General features: G+C 58.8%; 9 protein-coding genes and 1 non-coding gene across 10 annotated transcripts; 3 read left to right on the forward strand and 7 right to left on the reverse strand.

Moving 5' to 3' along the window:
• Positions 1-17: 17 nt before the first annotated feature.
• On the reverse strand, positions 18-1,889 carry EHS24_001937 (uncharacterized protein; the record flags this gene model as incomplete). Its single annotated transcript, XM_028617694.1, has 7 exons — positions 18-201; positions 237-473; positions 514-639; positions 678-985; positions 1,023-1,409; positions 1,449-1,552; positions 1,595-1,889. The coding sequence occupies 7 exons, from the start codon at positions 1,887-1,889 to the stop codon at positions 18-20; spliced, it is 1,641 nt and encodes a 546-aa protein (XP_028474157.1).
• Positions 1,890-3,900: 2,011 nt separating this feature from the next.
• EHS24_001938 (uncharacterized protein) lies at positions 3,901-6,106 on the reverse strand (the record flags this gene model as incomplete). Its single annotated transcript, XM_028617695.1, has 2 exons — positions 3,901-5,633; positions 5,899-6,106. The coding sequence occupies 2 exons, from the start codon at positions 6,104-6,106 to the stop codon at positions 3,901-3,903; spliced, it is 1,941 nt and encodes a 646-aa protein (XP_028474158.1).
• Positions 6,107-8,535: 2,429 nt separating this feature from the next.
• TFC4 (transcription factor TFIIIC subunit tfc4) lies at positions 8,536-11,970 on the reverse strand (the record flags this gene model as incomplete). The annotated part of the gene is made up of 8 exons (XM_028617696.1): positions 8,536-8,750; positions 8,840-8,939; positions 8,987-9,111; positions 9,150-9,789; positions 9,830-10,290; positions 10,325-11,522; positions 11,558-11,696; positions 11,732-11,970. 8 exons carry the CDS (start codon positions 11,968-11,970, stop codon positions 8,536-8,538), a joined length of 3,117 nt encoding a protein of 1,038 aa, XP_028474159.1.
• Positions 11,971-12,823: 853 nt separating this feature from the next.
• Positions 12,824-14,465, forward strand: RPL3 (60S ribosomal protein L3; the record flags this gene model as incomplete). Its single annotated transcript, XM_028617697.1, has 3 exons — positions 12,824-12,838; positions 13,062-14,136; positions 14,389-14,465. 3 exons carry the CDS (start codon positions 12,824-12,826, stop codon positions 14,463-14,465), a joined length of 1,167 nt encoding a protein of 388 aa, XP_028474160.1.
• A 1,083-nt stretch (positions 14,466-15,548) lies between these two features.
• On the reverse strand, positions 15,549-17,634 carry EHS24_001941 (uncharacterized protein; the record flags this gene model as incomplete). Its single annotated transcript, XM_028617698.1, has 5 exons — positions 15,549-15,573; positions 15,610-15,789; positions 16,059-16,843; positions 16,908-17,099; positions 17,512-17,634. 5 exons carry the CDS (start codon positions 17,632-17,634, stop codon positions 15,549-15,551), a joined length of 1,305 nt encoding a protein of 434 aa, XP_028474161.1.
• A 520-nt stretch (positions 17,635-18,154) lies between these two features.
• On the reverse strand, positions 18,155-19,324 carry EHS24_001942 (uncharacterized protein; the record flags this gene model as incomplete). Its single annotated transcript, XM_028617699.1, has 1 exon — positions 18,155-19,324. One exon carries the CDS (start codon positions 19,322-19,324, stop codon positions 18,155-18,157), a length of 1,170 nt encoding a protein of 389 aa, XP_028474162.1.
• A 347-nt stretch (positions 19,325-19,671) lies between these two features.
• On the reverse strand, positions 19,672-19,768 carry EHS24_001943. The gene has a single exon. It is a non-coding gene; the product is annotated as a tRNA-Glu (tRNA).
• Positions 19,769-20,477: 709 nt separating this feature from the next.
• EHS24_001944 (uncharacterized protein) lies at positions 20,478-20,816 on the forward strand (the record flags this gene model as incomplete). The annotated part of the gene is made up of 1 exon (XM_028617700.1): positions 20,478-20,816. One exon carries the CDS (start codon positions 20,478-20,480, stop codon positions 20,814-20,816), a length of 339 nt encoding a protein of 112 aa, XP_028474163.1.
• A 258-nt stretch (positions 20,817-21,074) lies between these two features.
• EHS24_001945 (uncharacterized protein) lies at positions 21,075-22,267 on the forward strand (the record flags this gene model as incomplete). The annotated part of the gene is made up of 6 exons (XM_028617701.1): positions 21,075-21,113; positions 21,163-21,294; positions 21,374-21,451; positions 21,511-21,846; positions 21,902-22,201; positions 22,247-22,267. The coding sequence occupies 6 exons, from the start codon at positions 21,075-21,077 to the stop codon at positions 22,265-22,267; spliced, it is 906 nt and encodes a 301-aa protein (XP_028474164.1).
• Positions 22,268-22,581: 314 nt separating this feature from the next.
• Positions 22,582-24,081, reverse strand: EHS24_001946 (uncharacterized protein; the record flags this gene model as incomplete). The annotated part of the gene is made up of 5 exons (XM_028617702.1): positions 22,582-23,241; positions 23,404-23,582; positions 23,631-23,707; positions 23,762-23,772; positions 24,016-24,081. 5 exons carry the CDS (start codon positions 24,079-24,081, stop codon positions 22,582-22,584), a joined length of 993 nt encoding a protein of 330 aa, XP_028474165.1.
• Positions 24,082-25,011: the final 930 nt, after the last annotated feature.

Raw genomic sequence — 25,011 nt, forward strand, 5'->3', positions numbered from 1 at the left:
GATATGATAGACAAACGTTAAGACACCTCGTAATGCACAACTATAGACATGTTCTTCAACCTGCCGTCCTTGACGCTCACACCTCGGCGCAGGTCAGGTCCCAGCCCCTTGCCCTCGCGGCACTCGCCAGGACCGATGCCCCACCAACGCTGCGCGACGCGGGCGACAGCCTCGCGCGCCGAGAGAGTCTGCGTCTCCATACTGGCGTCAGTTCGTATCCAATACGGAAAACTCACGTTGACACCCATGGCTCCAGAGCCGCGAGATAGTGCAGACCCGGAACAGGTTCGACGGGAGCATAGGTGGCAATGGGCGCGAGAGCAGGGTACGACTGCCAGACCTTGCGATAGACCCAAGTGGGCTCTGACCCAAAGATGGTGGTGAGGGTGTAGTCGTCGATCTCAGAGAGCGAGAAGAGCTTGACGACGTACTCGCCCGAACCCTCAGACGTCTCGCCCATGGTACGTGATGGACTGGAACGCGGGGTGAACAGCGTCCGGGTCGGCGCGATACGCTGCCGCAGAGGTGATGACTGTCGTGGGGATGGCGGTGTTCGGAGGAAGGCCAAAGAAGCTCGGGTGAGGAGTGGGTGCTGTGGTAGCCAACAGCGTGACGTGAAGAGTAACATACTCCTGGTCGCTGACTGTCAGCTCACGGGCCGGATGAGGAAAGCTCACGGAATGGGGTTCACAAACGAGTTTGCAAGGTGTTTTGAGATGGGGGAGTGGTGCCATGGAGCAGCAAAGAAGACCTGGTCATATGTGTTGTCGCTTACGTTGGTGAGCACACGGAAGGACGGTACATCGTCACCCTCGTCCAGGACCTTGATCTCAGTCACCACCGTGTTGAGGTGGACATTGGCGCCGCTGTCCTTGACCATGCTGCTGAACAGACGACGGTTGCCGCCTTCGATAGAGGTAGCCTCTCCCGTGGCAAGTGAGACGCCTGCGCCAAGGGCATGAATCTGGTCAAGATCTCTGGCATACTGCTGTGTGAGCTGTAGCTGGCCTCGAAAAGCTCACGTTCACGCGGGTGCTGCCCTCGATAATCTCGCTGGCCCAACGATCGTTGACGCCGACCTCATTCTTGGCCCAGTCAAGACCCGTGCGACTCGTAAGCTCGGCGCCAAGCTCAAGCGTGGCAGCAAACTCTTCGATGCTGGACACGGTGCCGCGTTGGGCGAGCCATGCCGAGTCGTACAGGTGCTTAAACTTGGTGAGGAGTGCGTTGACAGCCTTGTTCTGGCGGTAAGGGGACAGAGGGCCATAGCGCCTCAGAGCCGCGATAGTGTCCCACCACCCAGACCAGCGACTCTTGGTAGTAGTGGTGGTGAAAAGAAACTGAGAGCCGTCCCAGATTCCGATGCCGGCCTCGGCAAAGCCAGGGTCGGCGGTGGTGAGGTTGAACAGCTGCGTGGGTTAGCTATTGGTCCGTCGACATAAACCCACCTTTGCAGCCTTGACGAGGTTCTCATTCGCACCAACAAAGATACTCGCCCCAAGCTCAACAGCCTGGAGCTTAGGATCGCTGTGCGGGTACACAACTGTGCTGCCTTTCCCCATCAGCACTCATCCCGTTCACACGCTGAACTCACGGCCGCCGACATAGTCTTCCTTGTCAAACACGTCAATGACGCCGAGGAACTCGCCGGGCTCCGCACCCGCACGCTCCTCAGCCACACGGGCTGCGCGGCGGAGGAAGAAGGCCGCAGAGGTACCCGCTGCCCCTGCGCCGACGATGGCGACGCGCTTGGGCGACTTTGTGGTTGCAAAGACAGTCTGCTCGCTGCGGCCGTCAACGGACGGGTCGGCGTTGACGAGGAGGGCGAGGAGAGTGAGAATCCCCAGGAGAGGGAGCATGCGGGCCATCCTGATGCGGTGGGTGGCCATTGTGAGTGTAAGAGCGATTGAGAGGGGAAGAGAGAGAGAGAGAGAGAGAGACTGTACTCGCGACTCGCGATGGAGAGACGAAGAGGGAGGGCGGGGTCACCACCAACTGAATGCGGGGAAGTTGCGTCATCGACGCTCATCTCCCACGCACAGACCTGTGCTCTTGTGCTGTTGTTGTCTTGACGTTTGGCAGCGACATCGGTCCTCATGTCGGCTGCTGTGTCTTGTGGCGCTTGGTCGACTCGCAAGCAGTCCCCATCCTCTCCTCCAGTTCACCAGTGCGCTGCCGATGCCTTTTGGTCTGGGTTCAATGCTGGAACAATGAGAGAGACAGAACTGTTGGACGGCTCCTGTGATCCTGTGGTGAAATTGACGACTTCCTCCGGCTGGGATCCACCAGCCGAGCATCGGGTCGAGGCACTGCCATATGACGGGTTCTAGCTAATGTACGCATGATGAGGCCACATTGACAACATCCTTGAGCTACCGTATGCACCTGCACACAACCGACGAACAGGCGTTGGCGGCTCCTGTATCCGGGAGAGTACCTGACCTCCCGAGAGCGGGTCAGTGATATCAGTGATATCGGTGCTCCGCGAGCAGTGACCGTGACGCAAGACTGTACAAAGTACAAATGACTCTGCATTGAGAGCTCATATGATCATATCACTGTGTTTCTTTGGTGTAGCGACGCGATGCGACATCTGGGGGACCCGCTGACCAGTGATCAGTGACATGTATTGTAACGTCTGGTCACGATCACCCTAACGTCGTACTTGCCCCAACGGTTCCATGGAGGTGCCAGTGGCCAGTGGGGATGAGGGCTTACATGGCCTCACGCGTACTGGCCGCCGGTACCGCATGATGGGTAGGATGCTGGATATGCTGGGTCGGATGCTGCATGTTTGCGTGTTTGTGATCTGCATGACTGATCCCAACCCCGACAGGGCGAGAAACACACTATGGCGCTGAAAATAGTTGTCCTGGCCGGCTGCTAGGCTGATAGTGTGATTTCCGAAGGGGCGAAAAACACACGGTGGGCAAAATCAGGAGTGCTACCGGGCGGCATAGTCGTTTTTCCACGAGGCCACGATCCGCCAGCAGCGTGTGGCCAGTGGCGCCAGTGGCCAGTGGTGGTACGACTGAGACAACTGCCTACTGTCCATCCATCCTCCTGCCCACCTGTGCATGGCGGCTGTCGATCTGAGATCCGTCGGCACGGCAGCCTCGTTTACCAGCCGCCAGCAGCTATGCCACGCAGCTGAGGGCCTGCACGCCACGAGTTGTATGCAGCTCAACAAGCAACATGCACAGCAGGGCCGACAAACTCTCCTGGCGACTGCACACGGCACAGCGACGGGGGACTGCACGTCTCAGAAGTAGAGGCCTAAGCAAGGATCATCAACGACCACGAATCGCCACAGATCCACGGATCACGGACCACCCAAGAGATTGGGGATGTGTGGTGCCAGCAGGAGTCGTTAGTGTGCACGCATTGTGTGGCACCGCCATCCGATGTGTAAGTGACACAATACAGGCCCACACCCATCTCGCGAGCAAATCCTGTCCTCTGGATACGGACATGAGATGCCCCGTCGGTCGGTGTTGCGCAGCCTCTTACCAGCGGACATGCCGTTCCCTGCCTCCGTCGGCTTCTTCAACGCAGTGCCAAGTTTTGCTCGCTCCACAGAACACATGAACCCATGAATCATGTCAGGTCCCCCACAGGCCACTTGCCCCCCATGAGCCAAAATCCTGTTACCAGACGCACGCTGCAACCTGTCCACTGGTACTTGAACTGGAACTGATCCAATGCATTATAGTGGGGCGGCACCACTGGGGCTATGGAGTGATGACGGGCACTGATATGTTTACCTATCTGATGGCCGTATAGAACACGGCTGGAGTGTACAACATTGCTGCTTCGATGGTGCGTCGTAGATCTCGTTGTGATCTGTCTCTCGTGATCGTACTTCTTTCTGCTTTCTCGTATGTCCGTGTCTTTCTCGCCTCATGACATGAAGAACGTCTCCATGGTATGCACATCGTCCTTGTTGCGAACCTCGCGCATCTCTGCCGCGATACTGGCGTTCGAGTGGAGCGTCGGGCGGCAACTCTGGCGGCGGTTGGCCAGCTGGCGTTGCTTCTCGACACACGCGTCGTGGCTCGTGGGTGGCTGCTTGGGGGCAGCGGGCCGCGTGCTGAGCTTGCGGCCCAGGCTCTGGCCTGCGGCACGGAAACGCGCAGCACGACTGTGGCTGTCGGAGCTGATTCCGTCGCCCACAGCAGCGACACGGGGCGGGGAGCTGCCTGCGAAACGCACATCGCGAGGCGACGACGCTGAAAGCGGTGTCACTGGCGAGGTCGGCTGTGAGTCCCAGATCGAGTGACCTGTGCTACTGCCGTAGTTGCGGCCGGTGGCAGCGACCGACGTGGTCTCGGTTGAGCCATGGCCAACACTGCTGAGGTGGCCGCCGGCGATTGACGCGTGGTCAAAGCTAGAGCTCGTCGGCGTGTCGCCGCTCATGCTCACAGGTGTGCGCGGGGTACGCAGCGCGTCGCCAGAGGAGCCAACCGTTGACAAGGTCGCCGAGCGTGGCGGGATGCGCAGCTGAAGGGGCCGGACAACGTCGGCACCCTCGTCGTCCGAGTCGTCCGAGTCGGCGGCAGGCTTGTCAAACGCAAAGTCGGACAGCTTCTTGCGCCCCTTTGGCAGGCGACCAAGGCTGCCGCCGAACGTGCCCAAGTCGCCAGGACCCACTGGTTGTCCAGAGAATGAACGGCGGGACACAATCTTCATCTGCGGAGTACGTGCCGGGGCGTCCACGGCGGCCGCACTGTCCACGTCATGGGGCTCCATGACGACAACCTGGGTAAGGATTGGTGATGCCATGACGGCCGTCTTGAGGATGGGCTCCTCTGGCAACGCGGCGTCGCCAACCTCGAGGAGTGGGCGACGGGCTTGGCGCTCCTCATGTTCCTCGATCTCAGAGCTAACGACCGATGCCTGCTGGAACACCTCGATCGCCTCGGACGGGGGCGTGACCGGTGCCTCTGTGTCTGGAACAGAACTGGCCATGGGTCCGGGAGAGGGCGTGCGGTGTGGCGGTACAGGCTGGGCACGGGGACGGGGAGTGCCCTCGAGAGCGGCGAGAGCCGCCGCGCGAGCGTCGGCAGCGCTCTCAGGCTGCACAGGTGGGTCCATGGGTGCAGGGGTGTCATCTGGATCGGCAATGGGCTCTTGCTCCTCGTCGTCACTGGCACCCAAGTTGGGGACTGGGACGCGCTTGATCATACTCTTGCGGGCCGTGTGGCGGCGTTGAATTGCTGCCGACGACGCGTCCATCTCGGCGAGTACACCCCGCACGCGAGCCGGGGCAGACACCTGCGGAACGGGGTATGCTGGTGGGCCGCGCCTGGACATTCTCCTTGAGGCGGAACCCACAGGCTCGGCGGCGGTGTTGTTGTGGTACTGTGCGTGGTGATGGTGGCGAGCAGTAGTGTAGGTGGGCAGTGGTGGCTCTGCCTCCTTCTTGCCACGGCCAGTGAGCTTGCGGAAGAACATTGACAGGCCCTTGGTGCTACGCGCTGAGGGCCCTGCGGGGCCACCCCGCACACCAGTGTTACCGCCACTTCGCTGCTCATGGTCACTGTGGCCTGCCGGTGGCACGACAGACATGGCAAGACCCGCGGGCACTGCCGGTGTCTTGTACATGACGGGAATGGAGGGCACAGGTGGGAGGTCTGAGGGGACAGCGGGCCGAGTTCTGTGGTTATATGCGGTCAGCTGTGTTTGGTCTTGGCGCTTGTTTTCAAACGGCAGCACGGTCGCCCTTGCGCTCAAGGTGGGTAACGCACTTTTCCGACATTGAACTGGCACGGCGGCGCCCTTTGTCCGACTTTGCCATGTCACGGAGGTTGAGCAAAGAGCGGGAAAGAGAAAGGCGTTTGGACGCCCGTTCAGTGAAGGTCTCCCGCAGAGGGGGCGAGGGTGAGACATCTCTCTCACCCCACCTCTCCACCTCTTGCTCCCGACGTGCAAGCTCCTCGGACACCTCGTGTGACAACATGCTGGGCATGGGCGGGGTCATGGGAATGTGGGGCCGGGCCGCGTCCGAGTCCGAAGCGGTTGTTGAAGTGTTCGTAAGGCTAGGCTGGGACGGTGTCCGGCCGAGCTCGAGAGCTTGGGGTTGGGAAAAGTCGATCCCGACCGACATGGCAGATGTAATGGATAATGGACAAGTGAATGTGTTGTCCCGTCGTTGATGGAATCCTGTTCTTCTCGAGCAGCCTGCATAACGCTCGTGTCAGTTTACCTGCTGGACCTGCTGTCTGCTTCTTCGTGATGCATGTGGGCCGGGTGTGTACACCATATACCGGCGTGCCGCTGCTCCAATGGCAGACGCGGGGGAGGCGTTCAGGACCACCGAGACGAGAGGCGTCTCGAGGCGCCTCCCATACAGTGGCCCCGCCCTCTCCACATCCGCGTCTTGGCTGTCCGGCGCATGAATGTTTCTCTCCAGCTACTCACGGATCACGGTCCGTCAGGTCGCACGAGACGTTCTGGCGTATAACGGTGGCGGGCCAAAGCGCGGATACTGGAGAGGGAGGCAGAACCAAGCGCGGTGTTCTTTGCCCCTTGTTGTTATTGTTGTTGTTGTCGTCGTTGTCGCCAAACTCGAATCCAGTTGACGGCCAGCTCAAGGTTCTACGAAATGGTTCTTGACGATGATGAGAGACAGTCAAGAAGACAGATGTGTTTCGTGCCAGCACATTTGATCACCGCATGGTTGGGCTGTGCCGTTGTGTGTGGGTCGCGAGCACAGGAGAGGCACACGCTGCATGGCCCCCCCAGCCTGGCAGATGAACATCTGACTGCCTGTGGCCTGTGGACAAAGGTTACTCTGCTGGACACGGTATCCCTGCATCACCAGGCCCCAGGCCCAGATGCATAACGGCATGTCGGGCCCGACTCGGCATCTCCCCCATGATCCCCCTGTTGTGTCCCCTGGCCCTCTCGCTCCAGCTTTGGCCTCGCGCACCAGCCAACACCTGTTGTGTCGCTTACTTCCCCACCAGCCCCTTTTAGACCTTGCCTGCCCTTTCTGGGCCGCGACCTGCGTGCTGCGCGCCACCAAGGCATTGTTCAAAGTGTATGTCGAGGAATGCCGTCCGCAAAAATGCGGGGGACACACCTTTCTCTCGTTTGACCTCCTGACGGGCCGATGGCCGCAGCACCGCAGCTGGGCACTGAACGCGTTTCCTGGATCGAGCAGGGCTGTCATGGGTGTGGGGTACGCCACTATTGCACTACCAACGTGATCCTTGTGGTTCCTCTGAATCGCGGCTGAGAGCCAAGCGACCGTGCTGCTGCATGCAGGAACGCGCGCGGAGACGGCACTGAGGAACGGCGGGACGTGCTGGGCACACAGGCCTGCAGGCTACTCGCCACCACTGAGGCCAGTCGCCACTGGGACAGCCGGGATTGCGTGGTCCAGCATCAAGCGTGAGAGAAAGCACACGGAATACGAATGAACAACGCTAAGCTCGGTTGCTCGCCCGGTCAAAAAACAACAACGCGGCCGTCAGCCACACGCGCCACAGCTAACCTTGCTCTTCCCCCCCCGCACTCTTGCAGGGAAAGTCTAACCTCAGCCACCCATTAAAACCATTCTGGCACATCTGGCAGGGCACCCCCATTCTATTGCATTCTGACGCGGTCCCGGCTGTGGGCCTCTTGGCACATCTCAGGTGGATCTAAATGCAAAGTGGCAAGCAGACGAACACGCACGAACGCACGCGTCGACGGCATGCCTATTTGTTAGACAATTAGAAAAGTGTTCAGCCTGCGTTGCTTCACACGCGCACACTGCACACTGCACACTTTGGCGACGTGGGTCGTGGACTGCATACGAAAATCTTGTCCTGTGAGATCCTGTGATCGTAAACAGCATCGCAATGGTGTAGTGCTGCGCACCCCAGACGTATGTAAGTGTCAGAGCCAAAAAGCTGCACTGTCGTTTCACCATTCCAGCGTTCCAGCCTGGCACCGACCCCGTGTTCGGCTGGTGATGCAATGATGCCGGCACCGCAATCCGTGACGGGGGGATAGGGGGCAAGCTCGCACCGAAAACGGGTTGCCGGTCCAGAGGGTGTTAAACGTTGGACTGGAACATTCAGCACCCTCAAAGCCTATCTATACATATGCCCCTCGTATGGTTGCAGGATCTGAACCCCCTTTCGCTCGCAGCTGGTTGTGTGTATCGAGAGTCCTGGCCCCCCTGTTCATCTGCTGTTCTCCATGACCATTGCGTCGTTGTTCGACCGCAAAACTGTCTGGTAGCCAGTTTGGTCGCAGCAGCTTCACCCATCGTGTGCCTGTTTCACGCCTTTCCTCAGAGCCTCCTAGTGCAGGAACCTGCCGCGGGCAGGCCAGAAGTTATCCGCCTCCCCTCAAAGGGCAAGCTAACTCTTTGCAACACCAAGGCCATCGACCTCGCTAACTCATGACCAGGGGGCCGCCACGGATTGCCTGATGCATTCTCCTTCTTTGGAGCATTCTGTAACGAGTCACAGCATGGATTAATGCACAGGGTATGTCATAACAAAGGCCTTATAATACTATATTCCAAGGACTCCCCATCGTTCAATCTCTGAGCGCCAGCCACTCCTCAGACCGGCTCCGGACCAGGTCGAGCGACCCAGACGAAGTGTAGATCAGCACGAGGTTGTGCGCAGACTCCCAGGCCAGCGAGCTCGACCTAATGTACTCTCGCTCCTCATAGTCGTCCGTCTCGTGCATGCGCTCCCGCACAGACGTGAGAACCCGCTCATAGTGCGACACAGCAAGATGTGTGATACCTAGGGTTAAAGGTGTCAGCGCCTCAGAACACGTGAATCCCGGTCGTGCCGTAACGGCCATCCAGTCACCGCCCGTCGTCATCACTCACCGAGGCTGTGGAATGCTCGACCATAGTTGTACTCGACTTCTTCGAGCGACTGCGGGTCTTGCGGACTCAGCTTACGATAGCGTGTCAGGAACGCAAGGCCCTAATGAGTCAGTGACATTACACAAGGTAATTTCCATGGCAACCAACCTGTGCAACCTGGAAATGGCGATTGTCAGACTGGCGGTTCAGAGAACGGCCAAGGTATGCCTGGGCAATAAGGAAGCAGAGGAACGGGTCGTATTCGTTGACTTCGTATGCGCGTAGGAAGTAGACTGGTAGGGTTAGAAGGCGTATTCAGCGGATAACCTACAGAGAGCGCTCTGGTACGACTTGGTAGTGAGCATGTTCTGGCCGTAGAGAGTGTTGAAAATGGGCGAGTGCTTGGTGGGCTTGGGGACCTCCTCATCGAGCTCGCCGTCGTGCTCAATTCCATCGTCATCGTCCGAACCGTCGTCATCCTCATCGCCGCCGGCCTCGGGGTTGCGCGACTGCGACTTGTTGGCAGGTGTGCCGGAATCGTCGTCCTCGCCGTCATCAATGATATCTCCCAGTCGCCGCGACTGGCCAGTTGTCAAGATTTGGGCCCAGCGGTAGTGGCGCTTGTTGAAGCGGAGCTTGACGCCGCACACAGCCTCGTCGTAGATACGAACCTCACGGTGGAGGAATTTCTGCAGGGCCAGGTTGGACCAGATGGCTTGCTGCTTGAAACCACCTCCAAGGGCCGACAGGAGAAGGAGCAGTGGCTCAGGACGGAACTGGTGCATTTGCGAAAGACGTTTGCAATTGTCGGCAATGCGGTCGTACGATCTCATGCGAGCCGCACATGCAACAATCGCGAGACGAAGCGCAATTTCGCAGCGACGGGTGTTGAAGAGACCAGACCAGACGACGTGCTCAAGAATGTCCATGGCGACGTCCTCTTCGTTCTTGACCATAAGGACACAGCAGTACTGGATGTCAGTGGTGTCATGACAGGTATGTTGTACACACCTTGATGGTCAACGCGAGCCAGTCTTCGCAGCCGATGCCATAGAACTGGGTTTGACGGATGACCTCGTAATCGTGCTTGTCATTTCCGTCCATGGGTGTGTCGTCCTCAAAGCCAAGAGTACGCTCGAGACGGTCCTGCATGGCCTGGGCTTGCGAGGCAATGTCGTTTTTCGCCCCATACTTGCGGCGCTTGGCGACACGCGTAATACCACGGTTCTTGGTAAAGTTGCTCTTGGCCAGGCGGTACGTCTCAATCATAGTCCCAGCGGCGTGGATAAACTTGTCGAGCGCCCACGCTTCACCGTTATTGATACCTTCCTCGGCAGCCTGGACGTCTTCCCACAGACCCTTCATCGTAGACGACGCCTGAGCCTCGAGCACGCGCTTGTTCAACCTCTGGGCGAGGACCCGCTCGCCCTTGCTCTGGCCATCCTGCGAGCGACCTTCACCCCAACGAATGACTGGAGTTAGCTCCGCACACGGGCCGCAGCTTACCTTCAGACACAATTTCCAGTGCCTCGGTCCTCTTGCCCATGTCTTCCAACACTGAGGCAAGCTCGAGACGCGCCTCGACGTTGGCTGGTGACGCCTCGACCACCCACTTGAGACTCTCATGAGCCTCCGCGTTACGCTTCAGCTGATGCTGACACACGGCCAACTTGAAGATGACGTCGGGCTCGTCTTCGAGGTCGCGGTCGTGCAAAACAGCCCAACATTCCAGAGCCGTCTCCCACAGCTGACGCTTCATGAGCGCCTCGCCGAGCTCCTTGAACATGTCGCCGTGGATCATGGCGTCAAGGTCAAAGATGACATTGATATGGATCATGGCCTCATCGTCTTGGCCCAGGCGCAGCCGAGCAATGGCGAGACGGTAACGCAGTTGATTGTCAAGCTCGTAACCAGTGTGGCGGGCCTCGACGACGTCGGCGTCTTCCTCGTTGTCCTCTGGTGGTGGGTAGTACTCGCTGTCGTCGTCGACAGCGTCCCATCCCTTCTCCATCTTGCGTCCCTGGAGCCAACGCTGTCCACGGTGGATGGTGTTGACAGCTGTCTCAGGGTCACCAGACTTGAGAAGGTAGTCGACATAGATGACAATGTTCTCAATCGTCATAGTGTTCTCCGGTGCCTGGTCCTCGGGCTTGTCAAATGTCGCAAAGTTGTAAACGAACGCTTCCCCAAAGGCAGTAGCACCGAACGCAAACTGCTTGCTTTCGGTGATGATTGGGTGGACCTCCATGAGCATGTTGAAATCGCGCAGGAAGGTAGGCTCGACACGGTGAATCTTCTTGAGCGCCTCAACGGCCTTGTTGTTGGCACCGGTCTGGCGGTAGATATCAACGAGCTTCCAGATGAGGTTGGGACTGGATCCGTCCAATTTGATTGCGCGACGGTAACAGTAGAGCGCCTGCGCAGTGTTGTCCTCACCGCGAAACTGTTCGGCGAGGTCGAGCCAGGTCTCTGGGTCTTCCTCAATGTGGGCGGCACAGAAGCGCATCTGGCGACTCATGTCGGTCTGGCCCATCTCGTCGTATACGGACGCAAGAGTCGTCCAAGAGGCCTGGACTTGAGGGTCGTGACGGATGACCTCGAGGAAGAGCTTGACCGCTTCCTCGTGGTTCTGGGTAATGTACGCCATGTTGGCGCGACCCAGGAGCTGCTGCACCTCGTATGTGGGACGGTGGACTCGTTGTAACTGGGGTCAGATTGGTATGATGTGTACTGGCTTACTCGTCGACGAGGCTTGGATGCCTGTGGCAACTCTTCGTCGTCGATCGCCGCAAGGTCGAGCTGGAACGATTCGCCGCCGATGCCTTGACCAATGCCACCTTCTCCGGGGATACTGGCAGAGACATAGCCTGCAATACGGCTGACTGTTAGCCATGCCTGCGATCATCGACTCACTGGAAGATGGCATCGTCTCTGGGTTCGTCGTCTTCCACTGGTTGAGCGGCGGCTGGTGCGCCATCGTCCTCGTCAACATAGTCGTCGCCACTGTCGTCATCGACCCCGCTCGAGTCGTCCGCAGCCACATCTGCAAAGTCACTGGCAGAGCCACTGCTTGCCGATCGAGCATCGTCGTCGACATCCATCCTCTGGGCCTTGCGGGAGCCGGATGCACGCGCAGGGACGACGCCGGACATGGTGGAGGTTGGTGGGGGGAAGGGAAGGAAAGGATCCGGTGGGTGCGAAAGGAAGAAATGGGGTTGGCGCTTCACGCTGTGAATCCAGCGGCAATGCGGTAACAGTAACCGCAGACGCCTTTGTGGATGTTGTTGCGCCTGTAGACGAAGGGATGCAAGGTGTTGAGTGAAAGTGTTGTTCTTGGAGAATTATGACGCGGAGCGACGGAACTAGCTACTGTTGAGGCCTTGGCCGTCGCCACCAAAACAGTCAGAAGCGGAGATGCGTCTCCGTGAAAAGCTTCCGTCTTCGTGCGGCAAGCCCTCTGCTCTGCACCCAGTCAGTGATCAGTGATCAGTGATCAGTGAGGAGCTGCGGCCAGAGAGTACCACAGAGCACACAGGGTCTACGTCGGTACGCTGGAAGGCTGCCTGAATGCATGCACCTGTACATCTGGTCAAGTGAACCGATCATTTGCTGGGAGCCTGCCAAATCATTACCGGCTGAGAGTGCAGAGTGGCCACTTTTTTCTCGGGTTGTCAACAGGAATGATCGTCGCTCCATTGTACCTTTCGAGCGAAACTACTCCAAGCCACCATCCAGTCTGGTATTATCAGACTGTGAAGCGACGGTCCACATGAACAACTCGGTGCTCTGTATTTCTGGCAGCCTCATCCGATGCATAAACATGCGACAGATGCTTCTCAGCTCGTCAAAGTGCCACATCATCGGTGGGCGGAAGCAGAGTCGGCGTTTTGGCTGAAAAACTCCGTTGCGAATCGTTGGGACTGGCTGGCAGGTGGGAGGCGTGCGGTTGGCTTTGAAGAATTCGTTGGCTGTCTCTTGCTTCATCCCTCAACCAAAACCACAAAAATGTCTCACCGCAAGGTGCGTAGCTCGACATCGATAACCGCGCCGGGAACGTCTCTCTGTCATGGTCACGAACGCTGCCGTTGTGAAGCTCGGGAGGAGCAGAAGCCATCGCTAGCAGAATCAGCAGGGTGGCAGTCCCGAAGATTTTGAGCTAGGGTGCGATGGGAGGGGCAGACGACCATGACTAGAGAGCCGACCTGGCAACGGCGAGCAGGGGCATTCAGCTGACTCTCTACAGTACGAGGAGCCGCGTTCGGGTTCGCTTGCCTTCCTTCCCCGCAAGCGTGCCGCCAAGCACCGTGGTTACATCAAGTCGTTCCCCAAGGATGACGCCAAGAAGCCCGTTCACCTTACCGCCCACCTCGGCTACAAGGTCGGCATGACCCACGTCGTCCGTGACCTCGACCGCCCCGGCTCGAAGATGCACAAGCGTGAGGTCGTCGAGTCGGCTACCGTCATCGAGACTCCCCCCATGGTTGTTGTCGGTGTTGTCGGCTACGTCGAGACCCCCCGCGGTCTCCGTTCGCTTACCACCGTCTGGGCTGAGCACCTCTCCGACGAGGTCAAGCGTCGCTTCTACAAGAACTGGTACAAGTCGAAGAAGAAGGCCTTCACCCGCTACGCCAAGAAGCACGCCGAGAACAACGGTGCTTCGGTCGCCCGCGAGCTTGAGCGCATCAAGAAGTACGCCACCGTCGTCCGCGTCCTCGCCCACACCCAGCTCCACCTCACCGGTCTCTCGCAGAAGAAGGCCCACCTTGCCGAGATCCAGGTCAACGGTGGCTCGATCGCCGACAAGGTCGAGTTCGCCAAGGCCAACTTCGAGAAGACCGTCGACGTCACCTCGGTCTTTGAGAAGGACGAGTGCATTGACCTGATCGCCGTTACCAAGGGTAAGGGTTACTCGGGTGTCATCTCTCGTTGGGGTGTTACCCGTCTTCCTCGCAAGACCCACCGTGGTCTCCGTAAGGTCGCCTGTATCGGTGCTTGGCACCCTTCGAAGGTCATGTTCTCGGTTGCCCGTTCGGGTCAGGACGGTTACCACCGCCGTACCACCATCAACCACAAGATCTTCCGCATTGCCAACGCCAAGGAGGAGGGCTCTGGTTCGACCTCGTACGACCTCACCCCCAAGAGCATCAACCCCGTCGGCGGTTGGTCGCGCTACCCCGACGTCGTCAACGACTTCGTCCTCATCAAGGGTTCCGTCCCCGGTGTTCGCAAGCGTGTCATCACCCTCCGCAAGGCTCTCCGCACCCACACCAGCCGTGCGCACCTTGAGCAGACCGACCTCAAGTTCATTGACACCTCGTGTACGTATTTTTCTTGTTCTGAAGTCACCATCCAGTCGCGAGGAATCGCATGGAGTGGAAGTGCCACATTCGACCCTGGCTTGGGTTTGCTCCCGCTTGGGTTTGCTCCCGTCAGGGCCACGTGGCGACCGCCGGAGGCTTTTGCTTCCGGTGCGGATCGTCCGCGTCCTGGTGGCTCCTTCGTCCTCCACTCGTCCTACATCTCCCTCTTCCAACCATCCTCTTGAGAGCATCTAACTGACATCACAATAGCGAAACGCGGCCACACCCAATGGCAAACGCTCGAGGAGAAGGCTCAGTTCCTCGGTCAGCTCAAGATCAAGGCCTAAGCGTCTTTACGAACAGCAATGGCTTAGGAAGGCTTCAGGGCGACCTCATTGTACATTCTGCCCCTCTGGTAGCCAACAGATGCACCATATACTGTGCAGCTGTCCTGTGACGCACCTGGCTCTTTTTGTGACATGCCTGGCTCTTTGTGACACACATGGCTGTTCTGTGACGCAAGCTATGTACTTAAGAGATGGCGACGTGACAGTGGAGAATGAGTTGAAAAGTGCCACACTCGTGGCGCGGATCTTTTTTTTTGGGTGGGCACTATGCGGATCTTTTTGTGAATGCTGCGGGCAAGATGTCACCGATCTATGGGGCCTGATGCATTGAAGCGTTCTCTGCTATACATGCGAATGGACAGCTGCTGCAATGATCTCCTGGGGCGCCACGTCTCCGGCAGTGTCAGCTGCCAAGAGTGTTGCCAAGGAGTACACCGGTGTCCCTTCGCTCATGTGCGGGCGAAGCATGCCATTGCGGGACTCACCAACGTCTTCCCTACATGACAGACGGCTTTGGACCACAGTAACCTGTATGGGCTATTGATTCCAATTGATATACATGCGGACGCGGCGCGGGGAGCTATATGGAACTATGTACATATACAGCCACGAGTATTAAGAGTTTGCACCACAGCTTCGTTCCAGAGACGCAACTGCACTCACCCGGACGGCGAGCGATACCCATCGCCGATAACCTCTGGGTCCAGGATGCTGCTGTTCTCTTCGAACGTGCTCCGGCCGGTATTGTCAGTGTTGTCGTTTGGCCATGGTTGTGCCCGCATCATTGTGCTTGGTGGCAGGGCTCCACAGCCTTCGGGATTTCCTCCGCAGTGCTCTCGACAGCCCATGCTCTGGGAGCCGCAGGGCCCACAGTTGTGACCGGTCTGCACAGCCTCGGCCACATGAAGGTCGTAACATCGTAACACCGCTTGCAGGCCTGTTGAGGCTTAGAAAATGTTTTTAGATGACATTCACATAGTCTCCCTAGTCGTTCAACCTATACCACTCCCCCGTGGTTGTGTGGCCTGGCACCACCGTCGACGATGCACACCTTAGCGACCATCGGCCGCACCGCGTACGAGCTCACACCTGCGACAGTGCGACAGTACTGTCCACGTTAGTAGTCGCCTGCCATGCAGCTCACAAAGGCGCCTGGGACACGGGGATCCCGGGGACCGCAGACCAGCGACTGGTGTTGTCGCTCCGCTTCTGGCACTGCGGGTTGTAACACACGTAATCTTGCTGGGGACCACGGGCCTTTCCACGACGTTTCGGCGGCTTCTCGGTTGGGTTGGCCGCTTTGCGGAACCGACGGTAGCAGGCGCTACAAATCTGGGTCGTCAGTATCAGTCCCAGTTACCAAGAGACCCAACCGCGGGCAGCGAACGCCGACCGTCCCGTCCGCTCGGACATACCCGTTATCGAGGACGAATCGCTGAAAATGACAGAATTATTGCCATAGTCGTCTTTCGGATTGGGCGAGAAATTGGTCCACAGCGCTTCTCCATGCGCAGCTTCAGGACGGCCATGTATCTTGCCAGCTGATGAACGGTCGTGGCCGACGAGAAGACGAGCGATGAAAGTTGACCGCACGCTGTTCGTGGGATCTTGACAGCAGCGTGACCCAGCGCTGGCAGGCGCGCAATCTCGGCCCGCTCGAACAACCGGATGGTGTCAATGGCCACCGTAAGCAGTTCGTGGCTGTCATCGACAATGGTTTTGGAGGCACGTGGCGAGAAACGGGAAACTTCCCTCTCAATGTCTGAGGGTGGAAGTTGGGCGGCCCAAGGGCCCTTACCTCCCAGAGCCTCTTTCACTGTCTTCCAGTCTGCCAGCTCGCGGATCTTGTCGGCATCGGAAATGTACGTGCGCCTCGCAGATGCACGATGGTGCTCCGAAACGCGGCACATCAACGCGGTGATGCTGTCGACCTCGCCGTTGTCGTGGCCGTGCTCCAGAATCGCCAACATGGTGAGGAGCGCCACGAGGTCTAGCCCGCCTCTCTTAGCACTGTTGTAGGTCCAAGGGGTGTGGCGGACATTGTGCCCCATGTGGAGAGGGCACGGGCAGGGGGTGCAAGCAAAATCTGGCGATTTCGCTGCACGGAGGAGTGGGCAGATCTGGCGCACGAGATCTGGCGAAGCGGATGTGTGCACAATGCAATGGTACACATTGAGCACCTTCTCCACTTTCACCGGCACCGAGCTGCCGGGGGTGACGATGTCGTCAGAGAAGTGGAGCGCAGGTCCACTGCCGTCCAGCCACGCCTTGATGGCGTGGCGGAAATCCTCGGGATCGTCCGGCTGCTGGAGAACCAGGGATGCTGACAGTGAGGACCGACGGGGACAGAGAGGGCCGGGGAGGGGAAGGTGGGGAGCCTTTTAAGGTAAGTAGTGGCTGACAGCAAAGCATCTATGGACTGAGACCCAGAAAGCTGCTTACCAGGGGGGAATGCCTGGCGTCTGCCCTGGTGGACCGGCGCTCCAGATTTCCCTCAGCATCCCGCTCGGGCACGTAGTCGAAGTGGGTCTTCGACATAGCCCGAGGTTGACGGCGGCTGGCGTCAACAGCCAAGAAGACGTCATCGAGCTCGACTTCAGGCGAGCTGGAGTCGCGCTCGCGACGTGAGGTGGGCTTGTGTGCGTCAGCAAAGACCATTGCTGAGTGTTTGCCACCGGTGACGGATGAAGCAAGGTCCAGGACGAAGGATACCGCCCAGAGACCTCAAGCCGAGGCGAGCGCCACTCTACGTTCTGCCAACTCAGAACACGCTGGATGTACACCCTGGATGCACTCGTGTTGGATGGATAGAGTGGGGAGAAGGTCATGAAAAGTAACCAAAGGACCCCACCCAAACACGGCCAGCATGGGTTTGGAGAAGGGAAGGCCGTAGAACAGCTACTCACCTGGGGAGGGGGGGAGGGGGGGGGGGGGGGGGGGGGGGGGGGGGGGGGGGAGGGAGCCGGGGAGTGAGCCTGTGGCCTAAGAGTGTGTCAGCGTTCACCCTTGGGCTGGATGGTAGCAAGCTCTTCTATCTGGTGCTCACGGGGCGGCGGGGAGGACGGCGGGAAGGGAGAGGGGTGTAATCGTCGTCAGACGACGATGCCGACCTCCTCCTCTTGGCCTTGGGTTTGTTGCTGGCCCGAGATGGACCAGCGGGAGCAGGCATGGTGGTGGCGGGGGTGAGGTGGATGGATGGGGGAGAGGGGGGTGTGGATGGGGGAATGGAAGAAGAACAAGAACGGGAGAGAAGAACGAGTAGGGGGGACGAGACGCGTACGGCGACGCCGCACCCAGCGCGCGTACACTCACCCACCGAGGGATCGCCCAGTGGCCGGTGGATTGCTCAGGCCGGACGCGAGGAGAGCTGCAGGACTGCCACAGTCAACACCCAGCCGCCACACGAGGTCCGTGCGTAAGTGGGGGGGGGGGGAGGCTTACACGAAAAGCATCCGCTCGTACGCCCAGCCAGCGACGTTGGACGTTGGCCTCTCAACGGATCAACGGTCTACTGATCTACTGCGCGCAGCACGCAGTGACACAAACGCGGCGCGGTGGTGGCCCCACATTTGTAACTAGAATTGAATGGTACTCCGGTAGCATCGTTCTTGGGGTGGTATTTTCATCGCACAAGACTTCATCCATTTCGCGCTATATACTTATCCACCCACAAGCCGAAACTGCTAAAACTAAAAGTTCCGGCGCTCGCGCTTGCTCCTGTGACTGCCAGACTTGGACTTGGACTTGGACTTGCTGCTCCTCGCCTGAGCCTTGGCCTTGCCCTTTGTGGCGCCCTTTTTCTTGGACATGGACTTTACAGGACGCGAGTCGCCCTTCTTGGCGGTGGAAGAAATGCGACCGTCACGGCCACCCTCGTCGTCTGCCTCCTCCTCGTCACTGTCCGAGTCGACAGCCATGTCATGGTCGTCGGAGTCTTCGGAGTCGTCGGAGTCGTCGGAGTCCTGGTCCAGGTCCTTTGCGCAGAAGACGTCCACAACCTTGGGAGGGGAGAGCGACTTCATCTTGACCATCACCTTGGAGCGCTCTCCATGCTTTGCACTTGTCTGAAAGGGCGAGCTAGCCCACATGGCCGCCAGAGGGCTAGTTACACCGCCACTAATCCTGGGCGGGGTAGACGCCGCCCGGTCCGCAGAAGCAGCCTTGCGGTCCTCAATATCCTTCAACGCCCGGAGACGCATGTTGCGACCTGCCTCGGCAAGCTTGCGCCTCTTGGCCAGCTCGATAGCCTTGAGCTCTTGGTTGCGGCGTTTCTTCTTCTCCTCGATCTCGGCCACAAGATGGAGGCGGCGGAGCTTGCTCTCAGGCGAGGACCAGTGCCATGCTGGAGGAGGAGGAGGGAGGAGGGAGGAGTGCGCGCTTCCGGGAGTGCTCTTGGCAGGTGTAGTTTTGGCTGGGGGGAAGGGGGAAGGAGTGCGAGTGGCAGCCTTGGACAGATCGATGGACGCCGACGACCTGACTTTGCCCACCGACGTCCTGGAGTCCGTGTTGGAGATAGTATCGTCATCGAGCTCGTCGACCTCCTCTTCGTCTTCCACCTCGGATATGTAGTCGTCCGTAGCGGGCGACGCCCTCTTGGCAGCACCGGTAAACGCATTGCTCTTGACCACAGGTGAGGTGGCCGGATGCGAGGAAACGTCCTCAGGCGCGTCTGCAAACCTGGGCACAATAAGATCCTCGTTGACAAGGGTCATGGGGAGCGACCGGCCGGAGCGAACCCGCACGATGCGTGCGGCGCCGTCGTGGTGCAGTTTGATGAGGACGTCCTTGGCATACACGTCCATGACGATGGCGCCAGAGGCATCGTATGAGACTTTGAAGTCGTCCATATGGAACTCCATGGTTGCGGAGGCGTGTGTGGTGAGCGAGAGAGAGTGTGAGATGAGAAGATGCATGTGAGAGGAGGGGGCGGCAGTGATCTGATGATATACTTGTCTGTGGCGGCCATCAGTGGTGCCGGGGCCTTTTTCGGGTCATTTCCCATCGTTTTTTCCCCCTTTTTCATCATCCGTCTCAGAATCAACTGAAACACCAGGCCACACGTCCACTTTCCGACCATCAACCACCGCCCCCATCACTCCAACCTTGCCACGCCGACCCCTCTGGACCATTGGAGGCATCAATAAGAGTGTCTTGGTGCAAAAGAGGAGTGTCCTGATGCAAAAGGGGAGCGTCTAGAAGCGCTTGATTCTCCGCCAGGGAGTTGAACCCTGCTCTACCGCGATGATCCTATTAAGAAACTCTCTAATGAGAGGCGGTTATACTAACCGATATACTAGCGAAGAGACTATATTGTCCTGTTCGTGGAGCACGGCCGCGTCCTGAGGGCTCCAAGTTGTCCTTGGAGGCGATCAGAGGACTGCAACATGGCCGACGAGGACGAGAGGTGACAGTATGACGACTGTGTGGCCCGTACCTCGGTCACTGGGAGCATTTTAATGCCCCCGAGTCTCACGGTTCTGCACACATTCGTCGTTCAGTGGTAACGTTGCAGTACAGTTGTCTGAGTATCTCTTGACCACTAGGTAGACATAGTAGACACGCAGCTGTCGTTGCTCCCACTTATCACTCCCAGTGGGAGAGCATTTTCATGACTGTCTCGAGTGCGGGCATTATAAGGCCAGTGACCGCGTAACCACACGAAGCCGCAAGGTGCGTGTGTTTCAAAATATAAATGATTCCCCCACAATAACGCAACGCAATGCTTTGTGCTTCTTCTGCCCCTGCTCCCGCTGCCATGCAGCTGGCTGTATGGTAGATAAATACCACTGTCAACAACAAGTCTTCTCTCCTTTTGCCTTCCTTTTGCCTTCCTTCCTCGCCTTCCTTCCGTGCCTTCCCTCAACTGAAGCTCCTCAGTCCGAGATGGCCTCCAGGCAGCGGCGCCCTCAATTTTAGCTGTGAACCGCCTCGCCACCCACATCTCTTGACGAATCTTGCGACCTCCCCGACCCATGGGCCTCTCCTCCATTACTCTCGTCAAAGAGGGGTTTTATGAACGCCCTCCACCCGATCGAGCTAGCCATTCTCAACCCCACCCGAGCTTCCCGTCTCCAATACGAATATTGCAAGTCGAGCGGACACCGCAAGAAATGCGACTGCTCGACATGTGCGCTCAAACGTCGCCATGCGAATGCCGCAGAGCTTGCGGCCCAGGTTGTCCAAGCTAGTCACCAGGACGTTCGTCAACCTGCGCCCGACACGGTCAAGAACCGTCAGCCCGTTGCCCTCGCTCCCCCCTCGTCCTCGACTCCCCGGCCACGATTTCTCTTGGGTCTGTTTGAGCCGGCATCCACCCTGTCACGGATGCTCCGCCTGCTGTCCAAGACATGATTACGGCCAACATCACTTCATACATGGAAGTCACGTGCGGCTGCGGCGGCGCGGTGGTGCTAAGCTTTCTTTGCTGACTTTCTCAGCGTGGCCGCCAGTGTCAACGAGACGCTCTGTTGGAGGCGAATAGGACGGGAGAGGGCAGCCTCGAGCTGCGCAAGCGTCCCCGCCCAGCGTCGGACCCGAGGTCCTTGGCGATGGTGGAACGCATCTGCAGCTGCCTGTGTGGCTGTGTGAAGATGGCGGGCGAGACGGATTATGTACTGGCGCAAGAGTGCCGACAGGCCTGGAGAATTCGTGAGTGCTGCAAGTCTACCACTCGCCGCCACACCTAACTGGCCCCCAGATGTGCAAAGAATGTGAACAGTCCATGACCCGCGGCGGCCGCCGCACCACCTCCATCGCCGGTCGTTGTTCCGCTTGCGACAAGCGGAGCGATGACATGGTGTACGGATTCGACCTGGGTGTCGAGTGCTACGTGAGTTTCCCAAGCATGACCTAGGTGATAAGAGTGGGCTGCTGTGGACGTGGATGACGAAGTCAACATCGAACTTCAGGCGCATGCAGCGTGTAACGAGTGCAAAACCACGTCGACGTGTCAATGGCACATGTGCGACGAGGTCACGGACACATATGTACGTCTCTGAGTTTTCACGGCAGAACTGACATCCAGGTCTGCGATTCCTGCTACCAGATACGCAAACGTAACCGCAAAGTGGGTTACGTCTGTGCGGACCTCGGGGGCGTGAAGGGACCGGCGCGTTGGGTCGACGCCATCGACCCCGACGGCATCCCGATCAAGCTCTGCGGCACGTGCTGGGCAAAGCGTGTCCTGCGTACCAAGTTGTACGCAGACATTGCTGCCGCCGAGCGGGCCATTGCCTCGGGTACCCTCTTGCCCACCACTTCCAACAACCCCACCTGCATCCTCGGATGCAGGTGTGACAAGTCGACCCCTTCCGTCTGGCAACCCGCCGACGCAAGGAAGAACTCGCTCAAGCACAAGTTCAAGCCTGGCGAGGCGTACTACGTGAGTTGGCAGCGACCTTGACCCGGTTATCCTTGTTTGTTGACTGACGGATCAGCTGTGCAACGCCCACCAGCTCAAGCTCGAGAAGCTGGGTGCAGCGTCTGGCCACAAGTGTGCCAAGTGCAAGGGCACCAGGACGGTGCGCTGGCACAAGGAAGCCACCGGAAAGCCTGGCAAGGAGGTGAGCAACCGGTTATCAAACATCACTGACACTACTCTCAGTACATTTGCCACGCCTGCTATAACGACCAGCTCTTCTAGTCGGCTTAGCGGCGAGGTGGACGGCGCAACGATGGATGTAGGGCCAGCTAGGGAGGGGTCAATGACTCGAATGCAGCGCCTGGGCTTGTACGAGGTGTGTGGATTATTATTGTGTGAACACCCCATGCACTCTCTGCAGGTCCGTCGAGAAGCGTGGTAGTAATGCCAACTCCTTTTTTCTTTTCTTTTCTTCTTTTCTTTTTCTTTCTGCAAGTCATGCCGGGACCTCCGCATATCACGTGACCCCTCCTCGTTCCCAGGCATTAGTCTCGCCGTGCACAGGACAGCAGCGTCCACAGCAAACCACATCGTGCGTTACTTCTATCCCTGCATGCAAATCCCGCATGCTATGCCAGCTTGCGCAAGAGTCTACTACAAAAAGAAACCCCACCAACTACCCAAAGGAACCTCGAGGAACGGAGCACGCCTAGTCACGCGCCACGCTCTTTTGTGGCCCCCGTCTAACGCGGCCGCTTAGTCGGCCTTGGCGAACTGGACCTTGTCCGAGAACTCGGGGTCGTTCTCCTGGTAGATGTCGTAGAAGGGCTCGTAGAGAGTCGACTGGTCGCAGACACGGTTAGGGGGGTGGCTCTTGGCGAGGGCCTCGATCTCCTGGAACTCGGCGTCGGTGAGGTCGACGGTGATGAGGTTCTGCTCGATACGGGCGGGGGTGACCGACTTGGGGAGGGGCTGGATACCGCGCTTGATGAGCCACGAGATGAGGACGTTGGAGCCCTGGGCGTTGTACTTCTCCGCAATCTTGAGGACGGTGGGGTTGTTGCGGAGCGCCTCGCCGTCGGTACCGCCGAGGGGCGAGTAGCCCTGGGGCTGGATGTCGTGCTTCTGGAGCCACTCGACAAGCTCGTACTGGGGGCACTGGATCGAGAGCTCGACCTGGTTGGCGACGGGCTTGATGCGGGCGTCCTTGAGGAGCTTGCGGGTGCGGTGAATGTTCAGGTTCGAGACACCGATCGACTTGACGAGGCCCTGGTCAACGAGCTTCTCCATCTCGCGCCAGGTGGGGAGGACATCGTCACAGAGGGGGACGTCGAGGAGGCGCTTGCCGTCGGCCGAGAGCTTGACGTGCTCGAACTGGGGGAGAACGCCCTCGGGGGCGTCGACCTGCCAGTTGATCTAATAAAGCAGTCAGCGATATGGACCACAAAAATCAGAGCCCCAGTGGGGGTGGTGGTGCTGCGGAGGAACCCTGCGGCGGAACCCCGGACCGGGGTGCTTTTCGCCGATTACGCTCCGAAAGGTGGGGGACCACCTTCGCCAGCCATTTTGTCAACTCACGTTCCAGTGGAGGAGGTAGAGGTCAAGGTAAGCGATGCCGAGGTTCTTAAGAGTGTCGGCAATGGCAAGGGGAACGTGCTCCGGGTGGTGGTGGAGCTCGAAAAGCTTGGAGGTGATCCAGAGCTCCTCGCGGGGGACACCGCCCTTGGCGATACCCTCACCGACCTCGGCCTCGTTGCCTACCATGTCAGTATCGTTCGCAAGAGCTTCAACTGTCCACTACGCACCGTAGGCCCACGCGCAGTCGATGTGGCGGCCACCGGCCTTGATGTAGTGCTCGACGGCCTTGGCGACCTGGCCCTTGCTGTTGAGTGTGAGCTGGAGGTCCGGAAAAGGAGGTGTGACAAGCGGAACTTACGGCGACTGCCACTGTGTGTGTGAATCAATGTTACGGAGCCGCGGATCACGTCAGACGCATTTCGTTGGAGTCCGTGGACAGGGGTGGGGCCGCGACAGAACGTGCGTGAAAGAGCGGGGTGCAGAGGTCGATGTGACGGAGGAGAGGAGCGAGATGGGGCGGGTGGTGGGGGGATTAAGAACGACCCGGTCAGCTGGAGCTCTCGTTTCGCGACAGCCGCCTGTGCCAGCGCTGCCAGCGCTGCTCGTACTCACCGTGCCGAGACCGATGGAGGGGATCTTGCGGCCGTCCGAGAGGGTGAAGTGGGTAGCGATGGTCATTTTGCGGGGTGTGGTAGTCTTGGGGTAGAAGCGAGCAAGAGTGCGGAACAGGATGGGCAACTGTGATGGGAGGAGAGTGAGGAGGAAAGAAGAGCGAGCTTCGGCAGCCGGTCTCGCTGCTTAAGAAGCCCAGCGAGCGGGGGCCTGGGCTGCTGGGGCTTGTCTTGCTTGCGCTCGATGCCCGGGGTATAGCCGTGGGATGGTTGCTCGCCGGCAGTCGCTCAGGGCAGACTCGTATGCCGCCATCACGGAGCATACTCGGCGTGATTCAGCCAAGCAGGTGCCACATGGGGCCGACCCGCGGCCAACCGTCGGTTTACAACGTGGCAATCAAGCGAGCGTGCGCGACCGTCGGTGCATAGCGAACGGGGTCCCATGTATATGATCCGAGCAGCATCGCTCGCCCACTGGGTGTCTTCTAGAACCAACACATGCATCAGTCTGTGCCACATGCGCGTTGGTAAGTCACCGTCGTTTACAACTGCTTGGCTTCTGGTTTGTTCTGCCTCTTGATCCCTACGGCAATGTATACCTGCGGCCTGCGGCCCGGTCCCGCCGGTCTTGCCAGGATCTGAGCGGCTGATTGTTGCCGCCCAGCCCGACCGATATCCGTGCCAGACTACCGGCCAGGTGCAGAGGCAGACATGACTTTTTTTTTGCTTCCATCCGTCCTGTCGACGCGTGTGCACGAGTGTAAACTGGGGCCTGGCGTTGGGCCTGTGCGCTTGTGCGGCGGTTACTCGGCCACTTATGGATGCCAAGCTGCGCACTGTGCTCGCTGTTCTCTCGGCGTATCGGGCGCTTTTACCGGCGCTGGCCGGACCGTTTCGTGCGGTCACTCGTAGCTCTGTGGCCTCGTCACCCTATAAGCCCCTTAACAGTCGCAGCGAATCCTGACATGATCCATACCTCCCTTCAAGTACAAATCTG

Source organism: Apiotrichum porosum, assembly GCF_003942205.1.
Source record: "Apiotrichum porosum strain DSM 27194 chromosome Unknown scaffold_11, whole genome shotgun sequence".
In the NCBI taxonomy this organism is placed as follows: Eukaryota; Fungi; Basidiomycota; class Tremellomycetes; order Trichosporonales; family Trichosporonaceae; genus Apiotrichum; species Apiotrichum porosum.